The sequence below is a fragment of the Pelophylax lessonae genome, assembly GCF_965119305.1.
Source record: "Pelophylax lessonae genome assembly, chromosome: 5".
NCBI lineage: Eukaryota > Metazoa > Chordata > Amphibia > Anura > Ranidae > Pelophylax > Pelophylax lessonae.
Genome location: NC_138772.1, coordinates 17,409,594 through 17,435,766, shown reverse-complemented (window position 1 = coordinate 17,435,766; position 26,173 = coordinate 17,409,594). Strand labels below are relative to the sequence as shown.

At 49.0% G+C, this 26,173-nt stretch overlaps 2 protein-coding genes across 2 annotated transcripts in view; one reads left to right on the top strand and one right to left on the bottom strand.

Annotated features, from left to right (window-relative positions):
* Positions 1-1,974: 1,974 nt before the first annotated feature.
* Positions 1,975-17,774, bottom strand: MRPL55 (mitochondrial ribosomal protein L55). The gene is made up of 4 exons (XM_082257417.1): positions 17,698-17,774; positions 14,923-15,043; positions 3,489-3,693; positions 1,975-2,202 (listed from the first exon to the last, which is right to left on the bottom strand). Exons 2-4 carry the CDS (start codon positions 14,967-14,969, stop codon positions 2,050-2,052), a joined length of 405 nt encoding a protein of 134 aa, XP_082113543.1. The 5' UTR covers positions 14,970-15,043; positions 17,698-17,774; the 3' UTR covers positions 1,975-2,049.
* Positions 17,775-18,200: 426 nt separating this feature from the next.
* Positions 18,201-26,173, top strand: part of GUK1 (guanylate kinase 1) — a 45,700-nt gene continuing 37,727 nt past the window's right edge. Inside the window, exon 1 of the mRNA XM_082257720.1 lies at positions 18,201-18,320. Coding sequence (XP_082113846.1) covers positions 18,209-18,320 — 112 coding nt within the window. The 5' untranslated portion in view covers positions 18,201-18,208. The remainder of the gene's footprint in view (positions 18,321-26,173) is intronic.

Here is a 26,173-nt window from a genome sequence, read left to right as displayed (position 1 = left end):
CACTTGGGGGGACAGGAAGCACTAGGGGGGTGGGCAGGGAAAACCAGGGGGTGGAGAGCACTGGGAGGGGACAGGGAGCACTTGGGGGGACAGGAAGCACTAGGGGGGTGGGCAGGGAAAACCAGGGGGTGGAGAGCACTGGGAGGGGACAGGGAGCACTTGGGGGGACAGGAAGCACTAGGGGGTGGCCAGGGAAAACCAGGGGGGTGGAGAGCACTGGGGGGGGGGGACAGGGAAAACCAGGGGGGTGGAGAGCACTGGGGGGGGGGACAGGGAGCACTTGGGGGTTGGGAGAAAGCACTGTGGGGAGCTGAAGAGCATGGGGGGGGGCTAAAGAAAAGGGGGGGGGGGGGGTCAGCAAAAGAAGTTGTATAGGAGGGGGATGGGGCAGCTGCATATAGATGAATTGATCTTTCCCTATTCTTCCTGCAGGAGGGAGAGGAGGAGAATCAGTTATTCAGCAGGCAGCTGCAGGAAGAATAGAGAAAGATGAATTCCTCTATATGCAGCAGCCCCATCTCCCTCCTATCCAGCACACACACTTGGGCAATGGGCACTCACCTTTTTCCCGCCGAGGCTCCGCCCCTTCTTCCCACCGATGCTCCGCCCCCTTATTCCCGCCGCGGCTCCGCCCCCCGCTAGCAGCACGGACTGAAGGAGCTGCCACTGCAGCTGCCTTCACACTGCGGGATCTGTCTGAACACACAGGCAAGACACCGGCTGACACCCCCCAGAGCGTGGCACCCGGGGCGGGCCGCCCCCCCCATTGGTACGCCACCCCGCCCCCCCCATTGGTACGCCACTGATATAGGGGTATACAATGTATAACATACAGGGGTATACAATGTATAACATACAGGGGTATACAATGTACAACATACAGGGGTATACAATGTACGGTTACCAGCAAACACACACACACATCATAGGTTGAACTGGATGGACTGATGTCTTTTTTCAGCCTCACTATGTAACTATGTAAGGTTTATAACCCTTACTCTATCTAAAATAAAATAAAAGAAAAAAAAGTTTTGCCTATCGTTTTACTTTAAGACCAAGTTATTCCCTAGAAAACCTGACAAAGGAGGTTTTTAATGTGACACTAATTAATATTCTTAATCTCAAAAAAAAAAACTCTACACATCCACTACTGTAATCCATTTTGATTCTTTTTTATTTAACCAGCCCCCCCCCCCCTCCCCCCAGGTCAAATCTGGAACTCTTCTCCTACATGTAAAAATTTGGTAGAACCCCCAAACATTATTATTATTTTTTTTTCAGCACAGACCCTATAGAATAAAACAGTGGGTGTTGCAATTTTTTGCTGCGTGCCCGTGGGGTGCAATCCTGGGAGGATGTTGTATGACGTTCTCCCAGAACAATAGGGGCTCTTGCTGGGTCGTAATGTTGCAATAGGTCGAGGCGGGAGCCCTATTATCCTGGGAGGACGTCATAGGAGGTCCTCCCAGGATTGAGCCTCACGCACACCCCACCGCAATCTGTCACTCGCTGTGTCCTCGGGGTCCAAGGGGATACATACCAGAACAGAATTGTATTTTTTAATCCAGATAAAAGCATGTCAGGATGTTGCAGAGAAGGACTCTGTGTGTGGAAGCAGTCATCTCTCTGCAGAGGTCTGACATACCCCCCCTTCCTGTGTCTGAGCTCTCCAATCAGTGGGGAGCATGAGCTTTAAAAAAATGCAAAGATGTAGCAGGGGGTGTATTGCACCTCTGCAGAGACACGACTGCTTCCACACAGAGAGCAAGGTTCTTTTCCACAGCATTCTGGCAGGGGAGAGGCTTTACTACTCAGCCTGTGGCTGCTTTTGAAAAAAAGTAATGAATTTTGGCTCAAATTTTAAACCAAAAAAAAAAAACTTTCCATCGCATTGAAAGAACAGATGACAGATCAGGTCACCCCAATGCACTCCTTGAACATGAAATGATCTCATTACAAAAACAAAATCAATGCTTTCAATATAAAAATCTTTATTAGTTCCGCCTTTAACCCGATCATTCTATATACAATCACAGCTCTCGGGGGCATTTATTTCTTCTTCCAGAACTTCTTGTACTCGTCTAAGCTGATATCACCATAGATGTCCTTCTCCTCTTTGGTCCTCACCTTCTTGGACTGGTCCCTGAGACGCTGCCGCGCCTTCCGCTCATCTTCAGAGAGGGTGGTGACGTCTAATGGCATCTGTGGAGGGAGAGCACACAGGAACACGTGACTGGTCAGATCATGAAAGATGTCATATCATGGAGAACGGTCTGTGCAAGAATGGACTCAACAACCTATTTTATAGGTCTGTACATCTGCTGTGCCCATTATGAGGGGTCCCCACCATCCCTGTGCTGGGTTCCCAGGTCTGTACACCTGCTGTGCCCATTATGAGGGGTTCCCACCATCCCTGTGCTGAGTTCCCAGGTCTGTACACCCACTGTGCCCATTATGAGGGGTTCCCACCATCCCTGTGCTGAGTTCCCAGGTCTGTATACCTGCTGTGCCCATTATGAGGGGTTCCCACCATCCCTGTGCTGAGTTCCCAGGTCTGTACACCCACTGTGCCCATTATGAGGGGTTCCCTCCATCCTTGTGTTGAGTTCCTGGGTCTGTACACCTGCTGTGCCCACTATGAGGGGTTCCCACCATCCCCATACTGAGTTCCCGGGTCTTTTACACTTGCTGTGCCCATTGTGATGGGTTCCCACCATCCCTGTGCTGAGTTCCTGGGTCTGTACACCTGCTGTGCCCATTGTTAGGGGTTCCCACCATCACTGTGCTGAGTTTCCGGGTCTTTTACACCTGCTGTGCCCATTGTGATGGGTTCCCACCATCCCTGTGCTGAGTTCCCGAGTCTGTATACCTGCTGTGCCCACTATGAGGGGTTCCCACCATCCCCATACTGAGTTCCCGGGTCTTTTACACCTGCTGTGCCCATTATGAGAGGGTCCCACCATCCCTGTGCTGAGTTCCCGGGTCTGTACACCTGCTGTGCCCATTATGAGGGGTTCCCACCATCCCTGTGTTGAGTTCCTGGGTCTGTACACCTGCTGTGCCCACTATGAGGGGTTCCCACCATCCACATACTGAGTTCCCGGGTCTTTTACACCTGCTGTGCCCATTATGAGAGGGTCCCACCATCCCTGTGCTGAGTTCCCGGGTCTGTACACCTGCTGTGCCCATTATGAGGGGTTCCCTCCATCCTTGTGTTGAGTTCCTGGGTCTGTACACCTGCTGTGCCCATTATGAGGGGTTTCCTTTCCCATAGTCACTATTATTATTATTATACATTTATATAGCTCTGACATATAACGCAGTGCTGTACAGAGAACATTGAGCCAGTCACATCAGTCTCTGTATCAGAGGAGCTTACACTCTAATGTCCCCCCACAGTCACACACTATTATTATTATACATTTATATAGCTGTGACATATACCGCAGTGCAGTACACAGACAATACACCAGTCACATGTTCCTTACAGTCAGCAGTCTTCGTGGCTCCTTGTAGTGGATGGTGATGGTGGACCCATCAGGCTGGACCAGTAGCACCGGGTAGGTCCTCAGGTAAGTGGCTCTCCTGGAGCGGCCTATGCATGCTTTGTTTGCGTCGTGTAGAACAGACGAGGTGTGGAGGAGCCGCCATGGGTCGGGGAGGAACTTCCTGAGAGGGGAGTGCTGCACGGAGCTGAAGAGGAACACAGAGGGGTTGTAGTAAATCAGTTGCATTCCATTAATACATTTCTGTACTTTCTATCCGCTACAAATTATTTTATAATGTTGCCAAAGGCAACATAAAAGGTCACCTAGGGGGTCTATTATTTATAAAACATTTGTTGGACAAATGTCAGAAGTATTCACACAAGTTAACAACACGTACTTTACTGATAGATCAATTCCTAAATCGTCAGCTCCACCTAGTGGCCAAAATGTGCTAAAATTTCCTGAAGTCCTTCAATGATGAATTATACCGCATTCTGGCCACTGGATGGAGCTGGAGATACAGGCATCAATCTATTAGAAAAAGAAAAGGAAATTTTATTCAGCTTGCAGGAACGTTTCTGATATTCGTTCAATGTATGCTTTGTAAATAGACTCTAAAGTGTCAGGTAAGCCCATCTACATCTCTCCCGCCATATACATTGGCTATAGAAGACTAATCCAATCTTAAATCGCACTATTACAAGTAGGATGAATTAATTTTTTTAATTTTATTCTGGTCACGGGACTCCTCTTGCTTCTCCGCACTGCATGGCGCTGGTCTGACGGGGAAGGGGCTAAGCAGCAAGGCATCAGGTGACCTGTTGAGGTCCCTGCTGTGTGTTCCCATCTTTCGTAGAGCGTTGCAGAACATTTACGGTCACATGACCAATGAAGAAAAAAACGTATATACACTGCTCAAAAAAAAATTAAAGGAACACTTTGAAAACACATCAGATCTTAATGGGAAAAATATCAGGCTGGATATCTATACTGGTATGGACTGGGTAATGTGTTAGGATCTATACTGGTATGGACTGGGTAATGTGTTAGGATCTATACTGGTATGGACTGGGTAATGTGTTAGGATCTATACTGGTATGGACTGGGTAATGTGTTAGGGTCTATACTGGTATGGACTGGGTAATGTGTTAGGGTCTATACTGGTATGGACTGGGTAATGGTGTAGGATCTATACTGGTATGGACTGGGTAATGGAGTAGGATCTATACTGGTATGGACTGGGTAATGGTGTAGGATCTATACTGGTATGGACTGGGTAATGGTGTAGGATCTATACTGGTATGGACTGGGTAATGTGTTAGGATCTATACTGGTATGGACTGGGTAATGTGTTAGGATCAATACTGGTATGGACTGGGGAATGTGTTAGAATCTATACTGGTATGGACTGGGTAATGTGTTAGGGTCTATACTGGTATGGACTGGGAATTGTGTTAGGGTCTATACTGGTATGGACTAGGTAATGTGTTAGGGTCTATACTGGTATGGACTAGGTAATGTGTTAGGGTCTATACTGGTATGGACTAGGTAATGTGTTAGGGTCTATACTGGTATGGACTGGGTAATGTGTTAGGGTCTATACTGGTATGGACTGGGTAATGTGTTAGGATCTATAACGGTATGGACTGGGTAATGTGCTAGGATCTATACTGGTATGGACTGGGTAATGGTGTAGGATCTATACTGGTATGGACTGGGTAATGTGTTAGGATCTATACTGGTATGGACTGGGTAATGTGTTAGGATCTATACTGGTATGGACTGGGGAATGTGTTAGAATCTATACTGGTATGGACTGGGTAATGTGTTAGGATCTATACTGGTATGGACTGGGTAATGGTGTAGGATCTATACTGGTATGGACTGGGTAATGGTGTAGGATCTATACTGGTATGGACTGGGTAATGTGTTAGGATCTATACTGGTATGGACTGGGTAATGTGTTAGGATCTATACTGGTATGGACTGGGGAATGTGTTAGAATCTATACTGGTATGGACTGGGTAATGTGTTAGGGTCTATACTGGTATGGACTGGGAATTGTGTTAGGGTCTATACTGGTATGGACTAGGTAATGTGTTAGGGTCTATACTGGTATGGACTAGGTAATGTGTTAGGGTCTATACTGGTATGGACTGGGTAATGTGCTAGGATCTATACCGGTATGGAATGGGTAATGTGTTAGGACAGTGATGGCGAACCTTGGCACCCCAGATGTTTTGGAACTACATTTCCCATGACACTCAACTACACTGCAGAGTGCATGAGCCTCATGGGAAATGCAGTTTCAAAACATCTGGGGTGCCAAGGTTCACCACCACTGTGTTAGGATCTATACTGGTATGGACTGGGTAATGCGTTAGCATCTATACTGGTATGGACTGGGCAATGTGTTAGGATCTATACTGGTATGAACTGGGTAATGTGTTAGGATCTATATTGGTATGGACTGGGTAATGTGTTAGGATCTATACTGGTATGGACTGGGTAATGTGTTAGGATCTATACTGGTATGGACTGGGCAATGTGTTAGGATCTATACTGGTATGGACTGGGTAATGGGTTAGGATCTATACTGGTATGGACTGGGTATTGTGTAAGGAAGGAAAGGATGCCACATTGTTTGATAGAAATGAAAATTATCACCCTACAGAGGGCTGAATTCAAAGATACCCGAAAAATCAAAGTGAAAAAATGATGAAGCAGGTGAGTCCATTTTGCTGAAATTTTATTGCAGCAACTCAGAATGGTCCTCAGTAGTGTGTATGGCCCCCACGTGCTTGTATGCATGCCTGAAAACGTAAGGGCATTCTCCTAATGAGACAATGAATGGTGCCTGGGGTATTTCCTCCCAGATCTGGACCAGGGCATCACTGAGCTCCTGAACAGACTGAGGTGCAACCTGAAGGCATCCAATGAACCAAAACATAATGTCCCAGAGGTGTTCTATTGGATTTAGGTCAGGCGAGCGTGGAGGCCATTCAATGGTATCAATTCTTTCATCCTCCAGGAACTGGCTGCGTACTCTCACTACATGAGGCCGGGCATTGTAGTGCACCAGGAGGAACCCAGGACCCACTGCACCAGTGTAGGGTCTGATAATGGGACCAAGGATTTCATCCCGATACCCAATAGCAGTCAGGGTGCCATTGTCTAGCCCAGTGTTTCTCAACTCCGCTCCTCAGGACACACTAACAGGCCAGATTTTAAGTATTACCTTGGGAAGATGCAGACTAGAATACCGCAATCACTGAGCAGCAAATGATATCACCTGGGATGTATTTCAGTTTTCTTGCAAACCTGGCCTGTTAGTGGGTCCTCAGATGAGAAACACTGGTCTAGCCTGTAGAGGTCTGTGCGTTCCTCCATGGATCGGCCTTCCCAGACCATCACTGACCCAACTGGTCATGCTGAACGATGTTACAGGCAGCAGAACGTTCTCCACGGCTTCTCCAGACCCTTTCCCATCTGTCACATGTGCTCAGGGTGATCCTGCTCTCATCTGTGAAAAGCACAGGGTGTCAGTGGCAGACCTTCCAATTCTGGTGTTCAATGGCAAATGACAATCGAGCTCCACAGTGCCAGGCAGTGATCACAGGGCCCACTAGAGGACATCGGGCTCTCAGGCCACCCTCATGAAGTCTGTTTCTGATTGATCAGAGACATTCACACCAATGTCCTGCTGGAGGTCATTTTGTAGGGCTCTGGCAGTCCTCATCCTGTTCCTCCTTGAACAAAGGAGCAGATACCGGTCCTGCTGATGGGTTAAGGACCTTCTACAGCCCTGTCCATCTCTCCTAGAGTAACTGCCTGTCTCCTGGAATCTCCTCCTTGCTCTTGTGCAGAGACAACAAACCTTCCGGCAATGGCACGTATTGATGTGTCATCCTGGAGGAGTTGGACTGCCTGTGCAACCTCTATAGGGTCCAGGTATGGCCTCATGCTACTAGTAGGGACACTGACCCTAGCCATATGCAAAACTAGTGAAAAACAGTCAGAAAAGATGAATAGGGAAAAAAAAAAAAAAGTAATTGGCCCCCTACCTGTAAAACCATTCCTGTTTTGGAGGTGGTCTCATTGTTGCCCATCTAGTGCACCTCTGTGCAGTTGGTTTTGCACAGAGCAGCCTGGATCCTCCTCTTCTCTGGTCCCTCTTTGGCTCTCCTGGCCCCCTCCCTCCTATTGAGTGACCCCACAGCAAGCAGCTTGCCGTGGGGGCATCTGAGCCCAGCCAAAGCTCCCTGTTTCTATTCAGACACAGAGCCCTGACCCGCCCCCTCTCTCTCCTGATTGGCTAGCTGACATTGACTGACAGCTGAGGCTGCCAATGGCGCTGCTGTGTCTTAGCCAATCAGGAGGGAGAATCTCGGATGGCTGAGACACTCGTGGACATCGTTGGACGGAGAGGGACCTCAGGTAAGTATTAGGGGGGCTGCTGCACACAGAAGGTTTTTATCTTAATGCATAGAATCCATTAGGATAAAAAAAACATTCTGACTTTACAAATCCTTTAACCACTTCTGGATCAGAAGATTTTCCCCCTTAATGACCAGGCCATATTTTGCGATTCGGCAAATACTAGTAATGGCGGTGATCTGCGATTTTTTGCGGGACTGCGACATTGCGGAGGACAGATCGGACCCCTGACTGACATTTTTGACACCTTTGGGGGGACCAGTGACATTACTACAGTAATCAGTGCTAAAAATATGCACCGTTACTGTAATAATCAGGGGCGTAACTACAGGCGTTGCAGGGGTTGCAATTGCAACCGGGCCCCATGCTCCAAGGGGCCTGTGTGGCTCCCCTGTACACCTGGATAGGTGAACTTCCAGGATCACTAAGGTCACACTTGCGACCCGGCCCTGGCATTCCACCACCGTGGGGAGGCCCCAAGATGGCAAGAAGGGAGCCACTGCAGAACTTGTGAAAGGGTCCTGCTGCAGGACCGTAATAAAGGGCCCCGCAATGAGAGTAAAGGGCTCCAGGATCAGTGGGAAGAGCCCCAGGCTTAAAGGGAAGAGCCCCCGCTAGGGGTCTGGGGGGCCCTTCCTGGTTTCTTGCACCGGGGCCCTGAAGGTTCTAGTTACGCCTTTGGTAATAATGACACTGGCAGGGAAGGGGTTAACACTGTGGGTGATCAAGGGGTTAAATGTGAGCCTAGGGGAGTGTTTCTAACTGTGGGGGGCGTGGCTTCTGAAATGACCATAGAGACCTGTGATCCTATATAGAAGGATCACAGGCGCTCTGTGATGATTCCAGAGAGAAGAACGGTCAGATGTGTTTACAACAGCTGACTGTTCTTCTCTCTCAGCGGGGAGCGATCGCGGGTCTCTGGCGGCAATCGGAGCCACCAGCCCCGTGCATCGGAGTCCCCGCTGCCGAGTGGGGGTGGGAGCACGCCCTCACCCCCTAGCTGCAGGTGCGCGACCGACATATACCTACGTCGGTTTGCGCAGGAGGGGCCGCCCTGCCACAGTATAATTGTGGCGGGCGGTCCTTAAGTGGTTAATGAGTGAAATAAATATTTGATCCCCTATCAATCATTATGATTTCTGCCTCCCAGATGTCTTCTAGCCAGGCATTGAGCTGAGATTAGGAGGACTCTCTTAAAGGGAGTGCTCCTAATCTCAGCTTGTTACCTGTATAAAGGACACCTGTCCACAGAAGCAATCAATCAATCATAGGGATGCACCGAATATTCGGCGGCCGAACATTATTCGGCCGAAAATAGAGAAAATAGCACTTTCGGCGTTCGGCCGAATAAGTCAAAAGGCCGAATAATTTTGAGCCGAACAATGTCAGCTTCCGCCCTGACCATTCACCTTCCTCATTGCGGCTCCCTTCTCACACGCCGCCGGTGTCCTGTCCGGCCGCGAGTAGGGGGTGTGATGTCCCGCCCCCTGCTCCTGACTGCGGCTCCTTCACACTAGGTCCACGCCCCGCCTCCCTGTTCGCGGCTTTTGGCTCTGGCTGCAGTTCAGGTATGTGATGTGGAGCTGAGCACATTTGGAGAAGAATACGGTAGCTGGCAGCTGCACAAGCATTAGTGTGCAGACTGCCATATGTTGTTGCCACTTGCCATGCTCATTACATTAGAGTGCCCTATAAAGTGCCCCTTAAAAAAAAAAAAAAAAAGAAAAAAAAATGTGCCCAACAGAGTGCTCCCTTGACATAAAATGTGGCCATCAGCGTGCCCCTTATTTTATGTTAAGGGACACGCTGATGAGCATATTTTATGTTAAGGGGCACTCTGATGGGCATATTTTATGTTAAGGGGCACTCTGATGGGCATATTTTATGTTAAGGGGCACGCTAATGGGCATATTTTATGTTAAGGGGCACTCTGATGGGCATATTTTATTTTAAGGGGCACTCTGATGAGCATATTTTATGTTAAGGGGCACTCTGATGGGCATATTTTATGTTAAGGGGCACTCTGATGGGCATATTTTATTTTAAGGGGCACTCTGATGAGCATATTTTATGTTAAGGGGCACTCTGATGGGCATATTTTATGTTAAGGGGCACTCTGATGGGCATATTTTATTTTAAGGGGCACGCTAATGGGCATATTTTATTTTAAGGGGCACGCTAATGGGCATATTTTATTTTAAGGGGCACGCTAATGGGCATATTTTATTTTAAGGGGCACTCTGATGGGCATATTTTATGTTAAGGGGCACTCTGATGAGCATATTTTATTTTAAGGGGCACTCTGATGGGCATATTTTATGTTAAGGGGCACTCTGATGGGCATATTTTATTTTAAGGGGCACTCTGATGGGCATATTTTATTTTAAGGGGCACTCTGATGGGCATATTTTATGTTAAGGGGCACTCTGATGGGCATATTTTATTTTAAGGGGCACTCTGATGGGCATATTTTATGTTAAGGGGCACTCTGATGGGCATATTTTATGTTAAGGGGCACGCTAATGGGCATATTTTATGTTAAGGGGCACTCTGATGGGCATATTTTATTTTAAGGGGCACTCTGATGAGCATATTTTATGTTAAGGGGCACTCTGATGGGCATATTTTATGTTAAGGGGCACTCTGATGGGCATATTTTATTTTAAGGGGCACTCTGATGAGCATATTTTATGTTAAGGGGCACTCTGATGGGCATATTTTATGTTAAGGGGCACTCTGATGGGCATATTTTATTTTAAGGGGCACGCTAATGGGCATATTTTATTTTAAGGGGCACGCTAATGGGCATATTTTATTTTAAGGGGCACGCTAATGGGCATATTTTATTTTAAGGGGCACTCTGATGGGCATATTTTATGTTAAGGGGCACTCTGATGAGCATATTTTATTTTAAGGGGCACTCTGATGGGCATATTTTATGTTAAGGGGCACTCTGATGGGCATATTTTATTTTAAGGGGCACTCTGATGGGCATATTTTATGTTAAGGGGCACTCTGATGGGCATATTTTATTTTAAGGGGCACTCTGATGGGCATATTTTATGTTAAGGGGCACTCTGATGGGCATATTTTATGTTAAGGGGCACTCTGATGGGCATATTTTATTTTAAGGGGCACTCTGATGGGCATATTTTATGTTAAGGGGCATGCTAATGGGCATATTTTATTTTAAGGGGCACGCTAATGGGCATATTTTATTTTAAGGGGCACGCTAATGAGCATATTTTATTTTAAGGGGCACTCTGATGAGCATATTTTATGTTAAGGGGCACTCTGATGGGCATATTTTATGTTAAGGGGCACTCTGATGGGCATATTTTATGTTAAGGGGCACTCTGATGGGCATATTTTATGTTAAGGGGCACTCTGATGGGCATATTTTATGTTAAGGGGCACTCTGATGAGCATATTTTATGTTAAGGGGCACTCTGATGAGCATATTTTATGTTAAGGGGAACTCTGATGGGCATATTTTATTTTAAGGGGCACTCTGATGGGCATATTTTATGTTAAGGGGCACGCTAATGGGCATATTTTATGTTAAGAGCAACGCTGATTTAAATGTTTTGTTTTGCCCATCAGAGTGCCCCCTAACATAAAATGTGCCCATCAGCGTGCCCCCTAACATAAAATGTGCCCATCAGCGTGCCCCCTAACATAAAATGTGCCCATCAGAGTGCCCCCTAACATAAAATGTGCCCATCAGCGTGCCCCCTAACATAAAATGTGCCCATCAGAGTGCCCCCTAACATAAAATGTGCCCATCAGCGTGCCCCCTAACATAAAATGTGCCCATCAGAGTGCCCCCTAACATAAAATGTGCCCATCAGAGTGCCCCCTAACATAAAATGTGCCTATCAGCGTGCCCCCTAAAAATTGGCAAAATAAATGGAAAAAATGCGAAACACCGCGTTCGGTATTCGGCCTTCGGCCAAGCATTTCATTATTATTCGGCTTCGGCCAAGAATTTCATTTCGGTGCATCCCTAATCAATCAGATTCCAATCTCTCCACCATGGCCGGGACCAAAGAGCTGTCCAAGGATGTCAGGGAGAAGATTGGAGACTTACACAAGGCTGGAATGGGCTACAAGACCATCGCCAAGCAGCTTGGTGAGAGGGAGACAACAGTTGGTGCGATTATTCGCAAATGGATGAAACGCAAAATAACTGTCAGTCTCCCTCGGTCTGGAGATCCATGCAGGATCACCTCTTGGAGTTTCAGTGATCATGAGAACGGTGAGGAATCAGCCCAGAACTACACGGGAGAATCTTGTCAATGATCTCAAGGCAGCTGGGACCATAGTCACCAAGAAAACAATTGGTAACACACTACGCCATGAAGGACTGAAAACCTGCAGCGCCCGCAAGGTTCCCCTGCTCCAGAAATCACATGTACAGCCCGTCTGATGCCTGCTAATGAACATCTCAATGATTCAGAGGAGAACTGGGTGAAAGTGTTGTTGTCAGATGAGACCAAAATCAAACTCTTTGGCATCAACTCAACTTGCTGTGGTTGGAGGAGGAGGAATGCTGCCTATGACCCCAGGAACACCATCCCCACCATCAAACATGGAGGTGGAAACTTTATGCTTTGGGGGTGTTTTTCTGCTAAGGAGACAGGACAACTTCACCACATCAAAGTGACGATGGGCGGGGCCATGTATCATCAAATCTTGGGTGAGAACCTCCTTCCCTCAGCCAGGGCATTGAAAATGGGTGGTGAATGGGTATTCCAGCATGACAATTTTTTGTATATTGTGAAAGATGATGTCACGCCGAGTAAATAGATACCCAACAACATTTTACGGTTTAAAATTGCCCCCCCCCGTGGGATGGCGACAAACTACGAGATCTCAATCTGCGACGCTTTAAATTTATTTAACGGTTACCAGTTTAGAGTTAGAGTTTAGCTCTTTTTTAAAATTACTGCTCACGCACTGTCGCTCCTCTGAAAAGTGATCCACACACCCAGATCACTTTTCAGAGGTGTTGACAGGAGGTGAAATGTTGCCTCCTCATCACCTGATTTAACTCCTTACATGCCACACTACTGCGCCGCAATTGGTTGCAGTGTGGTCTCTTCAACTTGCATTAGTCGTGTTCAGCGACAGCATCACTCGCAGGAAAGGACAGGTTTAATTTTTGCAGTGGCGTGCAGCAGCTGCATGTCACCATCCAGACGGGAGGTTGGGGGGGGGGCAGTAGAACCTCAGCTCAACCCTCCGATTTGATTGCTCCCCAGCAACATGTGTGAACGAAGCCCGATACGGACACCCCTTCCAAGCAGCACATGCTCCTCTTTCCTTGCACCCCTCCCCCTCCTCTAAGCAGCACATGCTCCCATTTCCTTGTACCGCAACCCCTCCCTCTCTTCTAAGTAGCAAATGCTCTCCTTTCCTTGCACCCCAACCCCTCCCCCTCTTCTAAGCAGCGCATGCTCCTTTTTCCTTGCACCATCCCCCTCTTCTAAGCAGCACATGCTCCCCTTTCCTTGCACCCAACCCCTTCCCCCTCCTCTAAGCAGCACATGTCCCCCTTTCTGTACACCCCCCCAACCCCTCCCCCTTTACAAGCAGCACATTCTTCCCTGTCCTTGCACCCCCCCCCCCTTTACAAGCAGCACATTCTTCCCTGTCCTTGCACCCCCCCCCCTTTACAAGCAGCACATTCTTCCCTGTCCTTGCACCCCCCCCCCCAAGCAGCACCTGCTCCCCTTTCCATGCACCTTCAACCCCTCCCCTCTTCCAAGCAGCAAATGCTCTCCTTTCCTTGCACCCCAGCCCCTCCCCCTCTCTTCTAAGCAGCACATGCTCCCCTTTCCTTGCACCCCAACCCCTCCCTCTCTTCTAAGTAGCACATGCTCTCCTTTCCTTGCACCCCAACCCTTCCCCCTCTCTTCTATGCAGCACATGTTCCCCTTTCCTTGCACCCCAACCCTTTCCCCCTCCTCTAAGCAGCACATGTTCCCCTTTCCTTGCACCTTAACCCCACCCCCATTCTTCTAAGCAGCACATGCTCCCCTTTCCTTGCACCCCCAACTCCTCCCCCTCTTTTAAACAGCAAATGCTCTCCTTTCTGTACACTCCCCAACCCCTCTCCCCTTTACAAGCAGCACATGCTTCCCTGTCCTTGCACCCCCCTCCCCCAAGCAGCATATGCTCCTCTTTCCTTGCACTCCAACACCCTCCCCTCTTTGAGGCAGCACATGCTCCCCTTTCCTTACACCCCTCCCTCTCTTCTAAGCAGCAAATGCTCTCCTTTCCTTGCACCCCAGCCCCTTCCCCTCTCTTCTAAGCAGCACATGCTCCCCTTTCCTTGCACCCCAACCGCCCCCCCCCTCTTCTAAGCAGCAAATAATCTCCTTTCCTTGCTCCCCAACCCTTCTTCTAAACAGCACATGCTCCCCTTTCCTTGCACCCTCCCCCATCTTCTAAGCAGCACATGCTCCCCTTTCCTTGCACCCCAACTCCTACCCCTCTTTTAAGCAGCACATGCTCTCCTGTCCTTGCACTCCCCCCCAACCCCTCCCCCCTTACAAGCAGCACCTGCTCCCCTTTTGGTGCACCCCCAACCCCTTCCCTCTTCCGAGCAGCACATGCTCCTCTTTCCTTGGACCCCCCCCCCATCTTCCGAGCAGCACACACACACCTCTTTCCTTGGACCCCCCCCCCCATCTTCCCAGCAGCACACACACCTCTTTCATTGCACCCCTCCCCCCCATCTTCCATGCAGCACATGCCCCCCTTTCCTTGCACCCCTAACCCCCCCCCAAGCAGCACATGCTCCTCTTTCTTTGCACCCCCCTTCCAAGCAGCACATGTTCCCGTTTCCTTGCACCCCCAACCCCCCCTTTTCACTATCACATGGTCACCCGTATGTGAAAGTATTTCTCTTGATGCCCAGTGGGTGAAAGGAGCGGTGGGGGAGTGAAGGATCTGTATGTACCGGGGACCAGGATCTACCCTCGCCATTTACCAGAGAACGGTGCTCAGAGCTGTGCCGGTCTTCCGAAGAGCCTCCATAGCACTCCAGGGACTGGAGATTCCAATGCTGATTGGTCAGAACCCAAAGAGAACTTCCCGCATCACTGACTGACCTGAGTGAGAAGAGAGAGAAGAGATGGGCAGTAAGCAACCAATCATCTTTGGGGGTTCTAGGACTTGTGGTCCACTCTATAGGGATCACAGGATGACGGGGGTGCTGGAACTTGTAGTTCTCCATCATGGGGATGACAGGGAGTCCCAGCATCCCATGTCACCTCCTTTTATGGAGGAATACAAGTCCCAGCATCCCCTGTTACCCCTATTTAAAGCATTTGTTATTCTAAAATAAATAAATAAATAAAATGGTTCCTGTTCCTCTAAAGCATGTAATACAGCACAGTGCGGTGTCATTTGGCCCCTTCTATCACCTAAAATACCTGGCTGATCCTACCCTCCCCCATGTAAACTGACCACGGTATACCATGGCTGCTGAGCCCTGACACTGTGGTCAGTGTACATGCCTCCGTCATCCGCAGCTCTCGTCTGTTATTTAGGGAGGACTACAAGTCCCAGCATCCCGTCACCCCCATTTAGGGAGGACTACAAGTCCCAGCATCCTGTCATCCCCATTTAGGGAGGACTACAAATCCCAGCATCCTGTCACCCCCATTTAGGGAGGACTACTAATCCCAGTATCCTGTCACCCCCATTTATGGAGGACTACAAATCCCAGCACCCCATGTAACACCCCCTCGACCCTTTATGAAGTGCTACATGTCTCAGCATCCCGTCAACTCTCTTTATGAAGGACAATAAGTCCCAGCATCCCAGTCCTTCATTAAAGGGAAGTTACATGGGACGCTGGGACTTGTAGTCCTTCGTTAAAGGGAAGTGACATGGGATGCTGGGACTTGTAGTCCTCCATAAGTGGGGGTGACAGGGGATGCTGGGACATGTAGTCCCCAATAAAGGGGGGTGACAGGGGATACTGGGACTAAGGGGATGCTGGGACTTCTATTTCTCTATAAAGGGGGGTGACGGGGATGCTGAGACATGCAGTCCTTAATAAAGAGGGGTGACAAGGGATGCTGGGACTTGTAGTCCTCCATAAATGGGAATGCTGGGACTTGTAGTCCCCCAAAAATGGGAGTGACAGGGGATGCTGGGACTTGTAGTCCCCAATAAAGGGGGGTGACAGGGGATACTTGGTAATGTAGCCTATCATAAAGCGGGGGGGGGGGGGTGCTGGGACTTGTAGTCCTCCACAAGTGGGAGTGGCAGGGGATGCTAGGACATGTAGTCCCCAATAAAGGGGGGTGACAGGGGATACTGGGTAATGTAGCCTATCATAAAACAGAGGGGGGTGCTGACATGGGGTGCTGGGACTTGTAGTCCCCCATAAAGGGGGGGTGACAGGGGATGCTGGGACTTGTAGTCCCCCATAAAGGGGGATGACAGAGGATGCTGGGACTTGTAGTCCCCCATTAAGGGGGGTGACAGAGGATGCTGAGACTTGTAGTCCCCCATTAAGGGGGGTGACAGAGGATGCTGAGACTTGTAGTCCCCCATTAAGGGGGGGGGTGACAGAGGATGCTGGGACTTGTAGTCCCCCATTAAGGGGGGGGTGACAGGGGATGCTGGGACTTGTAGTCCCCCATTAAGGGGGGGGTGACAGAGGATGCTGAGACTTGTAGTCCCCCATTAAGGGGGGTGACAGAGGATGCTGGGACTTGTAGTCCCCCATTAAGGGGAGTGACAGAGGATGCTGGGACATGTAGTCCCCCATTAAGGGGGGTTTGTGTGACAGGAGATGCTGGGACATGTAGTCCTCCATAAAAGCGGGATGACAGGAGATGCTGAGACATGTAGTCCTCCATAAAGGGGGGTGACAGGAGATGCTGGGACTTGTAGTCCTCTATAAATGGGGGGGGGGGGGGGTGACAGGAGATGCTGGGACTTGTAGTCCCCCATTAAGGGGGGGGGGGTGACAGGGGATGCTGGGACTTGTAGTCCCCCATTAAGGGGGGGGGGGGGTGACAGAGGATGCTGAGACTTGTAGTCCCCCATTAAGGGGGGGGGGGGTGACAGGGGATGCTGGGACTTGTAGTCCCCCATTAAGGGGGATGACAGAGGATGCTGGGACTTGTAGTCCCCCATTAAGGGGGGGTGACAGGGGATGCTGGGACTTGTAGTCCCCCATTAAGGGGGGGGGGGGTGACAGGGGATGCTGGGACTTGTAGTCCCCCATTAAGGGGGAAGACAGAGGATGCTGGGACTTGTAGTCCCCCATTAAGGGGGGGGTGACAGAGGATGCTGAGACTTGTAGTCCCCCATTAAGGGGGGTGACAGAGGATGCTGGGACTTGTAGTCCCCCATTAAGGGGAGTGACAGAGGATGCTGGGACATGTAGTCCCCCATTAAGGGGGGTTTGTGTGACAGGAGATGATGGGACTTGTAGTCCTCCATAAAAGCGGGATGACAGGAGATGCTGAGACATGTAGTCCTCCATAAAGGGGGGTGACAGGGGATGCTGGGACTTGCAGTCCTCTATAAATGAGGGGGGGGGGTAACAAGGGGTGCTGGGACTTGTAGTCCACCACATAGTGCAATCACATGTTGATGGGGGTGGGGAAGGTGGGATTATCAGTTCTTCTATAGAAAGAGAAGCAGAATGTAACTTACTTCATATGTACATAAAAAGATAATAAGGAAAAGAATAAAAATTAATAATAAACATCATAGGAAAGTCTCACCTCCTGATACTCACCATTGTCAAAGTCACACCGCTCTGCCAGAGCTCCCTGACATCACCACAGCGACATGACGTCATCACTCTGAGCCCCCTCCGTGCTTCACATGGGTGAAAGGTGTCCGATGTTACTTCCGACATCAAAGTGTCCCCGTTTCCGGTTCCTGAATTACACCAAGGCGGCCATTTTGTTGAAGCTTCCCATCGCGTAGAGCGCACGGTGAAATCTCCGGAAGCATGGCTCCCACAGCAGGGACATAAAAGTGACGTCTGGGTTGCCGTGGTGATAAGCCCTCCTTCGGTGGGTGGAGTCGGGAGTCTAGTAGTAGAGACCACATGGCCCCGCCTTCCGACTAAATAGATTCGCGCCCTCTGAAAGTATAGTACCGCCCTGGCCGTACAGCTATAAAATACGCCCCGCCCCTGCCTGCGGTAGCTGCCCACGTGGTCCCGCCCCGCAGAGCTAAAATAAAAGCATAAAAAAATGGCTCCGCCCCGAGGTGTGGACTTGGATAGCAGAGATGCGGCCATGTCCCCGCCCCCCGGCAGTACCCCTGCCACACGTGGTCCCGCCCAGCACAGCCAGGCATTGATGATCTTCGGGAGAGCTGTGAGCCGCCTCTTCTCTGCCTCTGCTGCAGGTAATACATTGTATCACTTTATGTATCATCAGAGCGCTGCCTGTGGGTGGGGGGAATACAACTTCATGGGGGGTGTGATGGGTGATGTCCTTTATTACAGGACACATAATAATTACACAGGATCTGAGCCTGATATCATGCAGAAAAGGCACCAAGTGAGTTTAATTATCACCCTAATCAGCCACAGACCCTGTGTAATTATTATGTGTCCTGTATTACAGGGGTGAGGTGACAACTCTATGGGAGAACAACATACTGAGATCACAATGTGATGTATCATCCTCTCCTCTATCCTCTCTCCTCCTCTCCTCTCATCCTCCTCTCCTCTCATCCTCCTCTCCTCTCATCCTCCTCTCCTCTCATCCTCCTCTCTTCTCATCCTCCTCTCCTCTCATCCTCCTCTCCTCTCCTCTCATCCTCCTCTCATCCTCCTCTCCTCTCATCCTCCTCCTCTCCTCTCATCCTCCTCTCCTCTCATCCTCCTCTCCTCTCATCCTCCTCTCCTCTCCTCTCATCCTCCTCTCCTCTCATCCTCCTCTCCTCTCATCCTCCTCTCCTCTCATCCTCCTCTCCTCTCATCCTCCTCTCCTCTCATCCTCCTCCTCTCATCCTCCTCTCCTCTCATCCTCCTCTCCTCTCATCCTCCTCTCATCCTCCTCTCCTCTCATCCTCCTCTCCTCTCATCCTCCTCTCCTCTCCTCTCCTCTCCTCTCATCCTCCTCTCATCTCATCCTCCTCTCCTCTCATCCTCCTCTCCTCTCATCCTCCTCTCCTCTCATCCTCCTCTCATCCTCTCCTCTCCTCTCATCTCATCCTCCTCTCCTCTCCTCTCCTCTCCTCTCTCTCCTCCTCTCCCTCTCCTTGCCTCCTCTCCTCTCCTCTCTCCTCTCTCCTCTCCTCTCTCATCCTCCTCTCCTCTCATCCTCCTCTCCTCTCATCCTCCTCCCATCCTCCTCTTCCTCTCCTCTCATCCTCCTCTCCTCTGTGTCATTTCCATGTGTCTGGATTTCATCACATCCCATTACATGACATCCCATCCCATCCCATTACATGACATCCCATCCCATTACATCCCATCACATGACATCCCATCCTATCTCATGACATCATACAACATCACATCCCAGTACATGACATCACATCCCATTACATGATATCACACAACATCACATCCCGTTACATCCCATCACATGACATCACGCAACATCACATCTCATTACATGAAATCACACAACATCACATCCCATTACATGACATCACATCCCATTACATGACATCACATCCCATTACATGACATCACATCCCATTACATGACATCACAACATCACGTCTTATTAAGTGACATCACACAACATCACATCCCATTACGTGACGTCCCATTACACGACATCCCATCCCATTACGTGACATCCCACAACATCCCATCCCATTACATGACATCACACAGCATCACATCCCATTACATGACATCACATCCCATTACATGACATCATACAACATCACATCCCATTACATGACATCACACAACATCACATCCCATTACATGACATCACACAACATCACATCCCATTACGTACTGGTGACCCTAGCATAAGGAACAAACTATTCAGAGAAAGGGAATACAATAAGACACGCGGCCACTCACTAAAACTAGAGGAAAGGCGGTTTAATCTTAAAATACGCAGGGGGTTCTTCACTGTCAGAGCGGTAAGGATGTGGAATTCTCTTCCACAGGCAGTGGTATCAGCAGGGAGCATCGATAGTTTCAAAAAACTATTAGATGGGCACCTTAAAGACCACAACATACAGGGGTATACAATGTACAACATACAGGAGTATACAATGTACAACATACAGGAGTATACAATGTACAACATACAGGGGTATACAATGTACAACATACAGGGGGTATACAATGTACAACATACATGGGTATACAATGTACAACATACAGGGGGTATACAATGTACAACATACAGGGGGTATACAATGTACAACATACAGGGATATACAATGTACAACATACAGGGGTATACAATGTACAACATACAGGGGTATACAATGTACAGCATACAGGGGGTATACAATGTACAGCATACAGGGGTATACAATGTACAGCATACAGGGGTATACAATGTACAACATACAGGGGTATACAATGTACAACATACAGGAGTATACAATGTACAACATACAGGGGTATACAATGTACAACATACAGGGATATACAATGTACAACATACAGGGATATACAATGTACAACATACAGGGGTATACAATGTACAACATACAGGGGTATACAATGTACAACATACAGGGGTATACAATGTACAACATACAGGGGTATACAATGTACAACATACAGGGGTATACAATGTACAACATACAGGGATATACAATGTACAACATACAGGGATATACAATGTACAACATACAGGGGTATACAATGTACAACATACAGGGGTATACAATGTACAACATACAGGGATATACAATGTACAACATACAGGGGTATACAATGTACGGTTAACAGCAAACACACACACACATCATAGGTTGAACTGGATGGACTGATGTCTTTTTTCAGCCTCACTAACTATTTAACGTGACATCACATCCCATTACTTGACATCACTCAACATCAGATCCCATTACACGACATCCCATCCCATTACATGACATCACACAACATCACATCCCATTACATGACATCACACAACATCACATCCCATTACATGACATCACACAACATCACATCCCATTACATGACATCACATCCCATTACATGACATCACGCAACATCACACAACACAACATGACATCCCATTACATGACATCACACAACATCCCATCCCATTACATGACATCACATCCCGTGACGTGACCTGCCATTACATGACATCACACGACATCACACAACATCACATCCCATTACATGACATCACACAACATCCCATCACATCCCGTGACGTGACATGCCATTACATGACATGACATCACACAACATCACATCCCGTTACATGACATCACACAACATCACATCCCATTACATGACATCACACAACATCACATCCCATTACATGACATCACACAACATCACATCCTATTACGTGACATCACACAACATCCCATCACATCCCGTGACATGACATGCCATTACATGACATGACATCACACAACATCACATCCCGTTACATGACATCACACAACATCACATCCCATTACATGACATCACACAACATCACATCCCATTACATGACATCACACAACATCACATCCCATTACATGACATCACACAACATCACATCCCATTACATGACATCACGCAACATCACACAACACAACATGACATCCCATTACATGACATCACACAACATCCCATCCCATTACATGACATCACATCCCGTGACGTGACCTGCCATTACATGACATCACACGACATCACACAACATCACATCCCATTACATGACATCACACAACATCCCATCACATCCCGTGACGTGACATGCCATTACATGACATGACATCACACAACATCACATCCCGTTACATGACATCACACAACATCACATCCCATTACATGACATCACACAACATCACATCCCATTACATGACATCACACAACATCACATCCTATTACGTGACATCACACAACATCCCATCACATCCCGTGACATGACATCACACAACATCACATCCCGTGACATGACATCACACAACATCACATCCCGTGACATGACATCACACAACATCACATCCCATTACATGACATCACACAACATCACATCCCATTACATGACATCACACAACATCACATCCCATTACATGACATCACACAACATCACATCCCATTACATGACATCACGCAACATCACACAACACAACATGACATCCCATTACATGACATCACACAACATCCCATCCCATTACATGACATCACATCCCGTGACGTGACCTGCCATTACATGACATCACACGACATCACACAACATCACATCCCATTACATGACATCACACAACATCCCATCACATCCCGTGACGTGACATGCCATTACATGACATGACATCACACAACATCACATCCCGTTACATGACATCACACAACATCACATCCCATTACATGACATCACACAACATCACATCCCATTACATGACATCACACAACATCACATCCTATTACGTGACATCACACAACATCACATCCCATTACATGACATCACGCAACATCACACAACACAACATGACATCCCATTACATGACATCACACAACATCCCATCCCATTACATGACATCCCATCGACCTGACATCCCATTTCATGACATGAGATCCCATGACAAGACACGACATGACATCCCAAGACAAGACACAACGTGACATTCCATAACAAGACACAACGTGACATTCCATGACAAGACACAACATCACATTACATGACGTCACAGATTTTTTGTTAAAAAGATTTTCAATGAACGTTGTGTTCTACCTGGGATCTGAGCCCAGGACTGTGGTGCTGCAAGAGTCTGATTACAGCTGTGCTGCAGGCAGATAGGAGAGCGATGTGATTCCTATAGCTATGTCAATGTGCCTTACATAGATCTTCAGCCAATGGAATATCAGGAACATGTGATCAGACTGGGAGAGGAGAGGAGAAGGAGGGAAATAGAGGGAGGGGAGAAGGCATGGAGGGAGAGGAGAAGGCATGGAGGGAGAGGAGAAGGGAAGGAGGGAGAGGAGAAGGGAAGGAGGGAGAGGAGAAGGCATGGAGGGAGAAGAGAAGGGAAGGAGAGAGAGGAGAAGGGAAGGAGGGAGAGGGGAAGGCATGGAGGGAAAGGGGAAGGCATGGAGGGAGAGGAGAAGGCATGGAGGGAGAGGAGAAGGAAAGGAGGGAGAGGAGAAGGGAAGGAGGGAGAGGGGAAGGAGGGAGAGGAGAAGGGAAGGAGGGAGAGGGGAAGGCATGGAGGGAGAGGGGAAGGCATGGAGGGAGAGGGGAAGGCATGGAGGGAGAGGAGAAGGAAAGGAGGGAGAGGAGAAGGGAAGGAGGGAGAAGGGAAGGAGGGAGAAGGGAAGGAGGGAGAAGGGAAGGAGGGAGAGGGGAAGGAGGGAGAGGGGAAGGCATGGAGGGAGAGGAGAAGGGAAGGAGGGAGAGGAGAAGGGAAGGAGGGAGAGGAGAAGGGAAGGAGGGAGAGGAGAAGGGAAGGAGGGAGAGGAGAAGGCATGGAGGGAGAAGAGAAGGGAAGGAGAGAGAGGAGAAGGGAAGGAGGGAGAGGGGAAGGAGGGAGAGGGGAAGGCATGGAGGGAAAGGGGAAGGCATGGAGGGAGAGGAGAAGGAAAGGAGGGAGAGGAGAAGGGAGGGAGAGGAGAAGGGAAGGAGGGAGAGGGGAAGGCATGGAGGGAGGGGAAGGCATGGAGGGAGAGGGGAAGGCATGGAGGGAGAGGAGAAGGAAAGGAGGGAGAGGAGAAGGGAAGGAGGGAGAGGGGAAGGAGGGAGAGGAGAAGGGAAGGAGGGAGAGGGGAAGGCATGGAGGGAGAGGGGAAGGCATGGAGGGAGAGGAGAAGGAAAGGAGGGAGAGGAGAAGGGAAGGAGGGAGAGGGGAAGGAGGGAGAGGAGAAGGGAAGGAGGGAGAGGGGAAGGCATGGAGGGAGAGGGGAAGGCATGGAGGGAGAGGGGAAGGCATGGAGGGAGAGGAGAAGGAAAGGAGGGAGAGGAGAAGGGAAGGAGGGAGAGGGGAAGGAGGGAGAGGAGAAGGGAAGGAGGGAGAGGGGAAGGCATGGAGGGAGAGGGGAAGGCATGGAGGGAGAGGAGAAGGAAAGGAGGGAGAGGAGAAGGAAAGGAGGGAGAGGAGAAGGGAAGGAGGGAGAAGGGAAGGAGGGAGAAGGGAAGGAGGGAGAAGGGAAGGAGGGAGAAGGGAAGGAGGGAGAAGGGAAGGAGGGAGAGGGGAAGGAGGGAGAGGGAGAAGGGAAGGAGGGAGAAGGGAAGGAGGGAGAAGGGAAGGAGGGAGAGGGGAAGGCATGGAGGGAGAGGAGAAGGGAAGGAGGGAGAGGAGAAGGGAAGGAGTGGAGAGGAGAAGGAGTGGAGAGGAGAAGGAGTGGAGGGAGAGGAGAAGGAATGGAGGGAGAGGAGAAGGGAAGGAGGAGAGGAAAGAAAGAAGAGAGAGCAGAGGAAAGGGGAAGGAGAGAAGAGGGAAAAAAGGAGAGGAAGGAAGGAAGGGAGAGGGAAGGAGTGAGAGAGGAGATGGAAGAAAAAAAAGGGGAGAGGAGTTGGAAGGAAAAGGAGGAAAGAGAAAGAAAGGAATTGAAGGAGGGATAGGAGAGGAGTGGAGAGAGCAGAGTGAGGGAAAAGGAGAAGGAAGAGGAGAAGAGTGGAGGGAAAGGAGAGACAAGTTAGAGAGAGAGAAGAAAAGAAAGGAAAAGTGGATGGAAGTGGGGAAGGAATGGTGAGGAGGGGGAGGAGCGGAATGTGGGAGAGAACTGTAAGCCAGTCTGGCTGTACCGCACATTGCACTGCACAGGGGTGTCAGGCTAAAGCTGCCCATACACACTATACAATCTCTTATTGTACAATCACTATATACTGATATTAGCATATATTAAACACATTTTTAATGTTTAATATATCCCACCCTGACCTTTGATCTGTTGTAATCTTGTTGTAATGTTCAACACTCCCCATCTTCTCTGGTGAATGGGCTCAATTTTTGTAAACACTGGCAGCGATCACAAGGTACAGAGCCATTCTGACTGGTTCTGTACCTAGTGGCTTTGATCTAAGCTGTCCAGTGTCAAGTGTAAGCTGCCGCTCCATCACAGCACTCTGGGTCCCATGCCGTCATCTTCTCTTCTGACGTCATCGGGGGCCGGCTGTATATTCCTGGTTCTTGCACCCAGCCTCCTGATGACACACCAGAGTGCATGAAATGCGTGGCAGGGATATTGCTGATATCCATATCCCAGAAGGCCTTGACACTGTGAACCCCCCCCCCCCCCCCCCAAAAAAAAAGAGAGGTTTCAGGGAGCGGGAAAAGTTGCCGCAGTTGTGAATGAACTCTTAGACAATGCCTCCATCTCTCTGTTCTGGATTTTTACTACTTTCTGATTGCCTCTTAGCACCACTCACTGTTGGTAAAGCGGAGCAGATGGAGGGGTACACACGGCAACGTTCGGTTTGCGTTGTGGCGAGCCTTCAACATTGCTGCCTGTGGAGTTCTTCCAGGCATTTATACTTTGCAGCCTCCTCCATTCACTTCTATCAGAATGCGCTGCAAGTGATCTGTAAACGCACCCAAAGCACATCTGCGAATCACCAAAAGTACTCGTTCCTCATTTTAGTGTTGTAACAAAAACAGATCTTATAGGGCGTTGGAGGAATGTCGCTTGACGCAACTTTGACCGCCTGTGCAACGCATCCAAAACTCTCATTATTGCTATAGGCTGGGTTCACTGGGTGGGTGTGTTTTTTCCTAAAAAAAAAAAAAAAAAAAAAAAAAAAAAAAAAAAAAAAAACACAGCAGACAAGGTAAGAGGGGGAAGAAAAAAATTTGAAGGGGAGTGGAGTTCTTCTTTAAGGCGTAGTTTACACTTCCTGTTAGGGGGGCGGTAAAAATATGTGGGGGGGCCGTGCTTCTACTGTTTTTACTTTTACCTTCTTCCAGTCTTCTTCATGGCCCAGGCAAGACACTTTTCTTATTTTGCCATCTTAGCAAAAGCGTTCTCACAGCCACTCAACCTGTCAAACCTGCAGCTGGGAGGAAGGGAGGGGAGAGGAGAGAGATGGAAGCGAGGGAGGGAGAGGAGAAGTGAGGGAGAGGAGAGAGATGAAAGAAAGAAAGGGAGGGAGAGGAGAGAGATGGAAGGA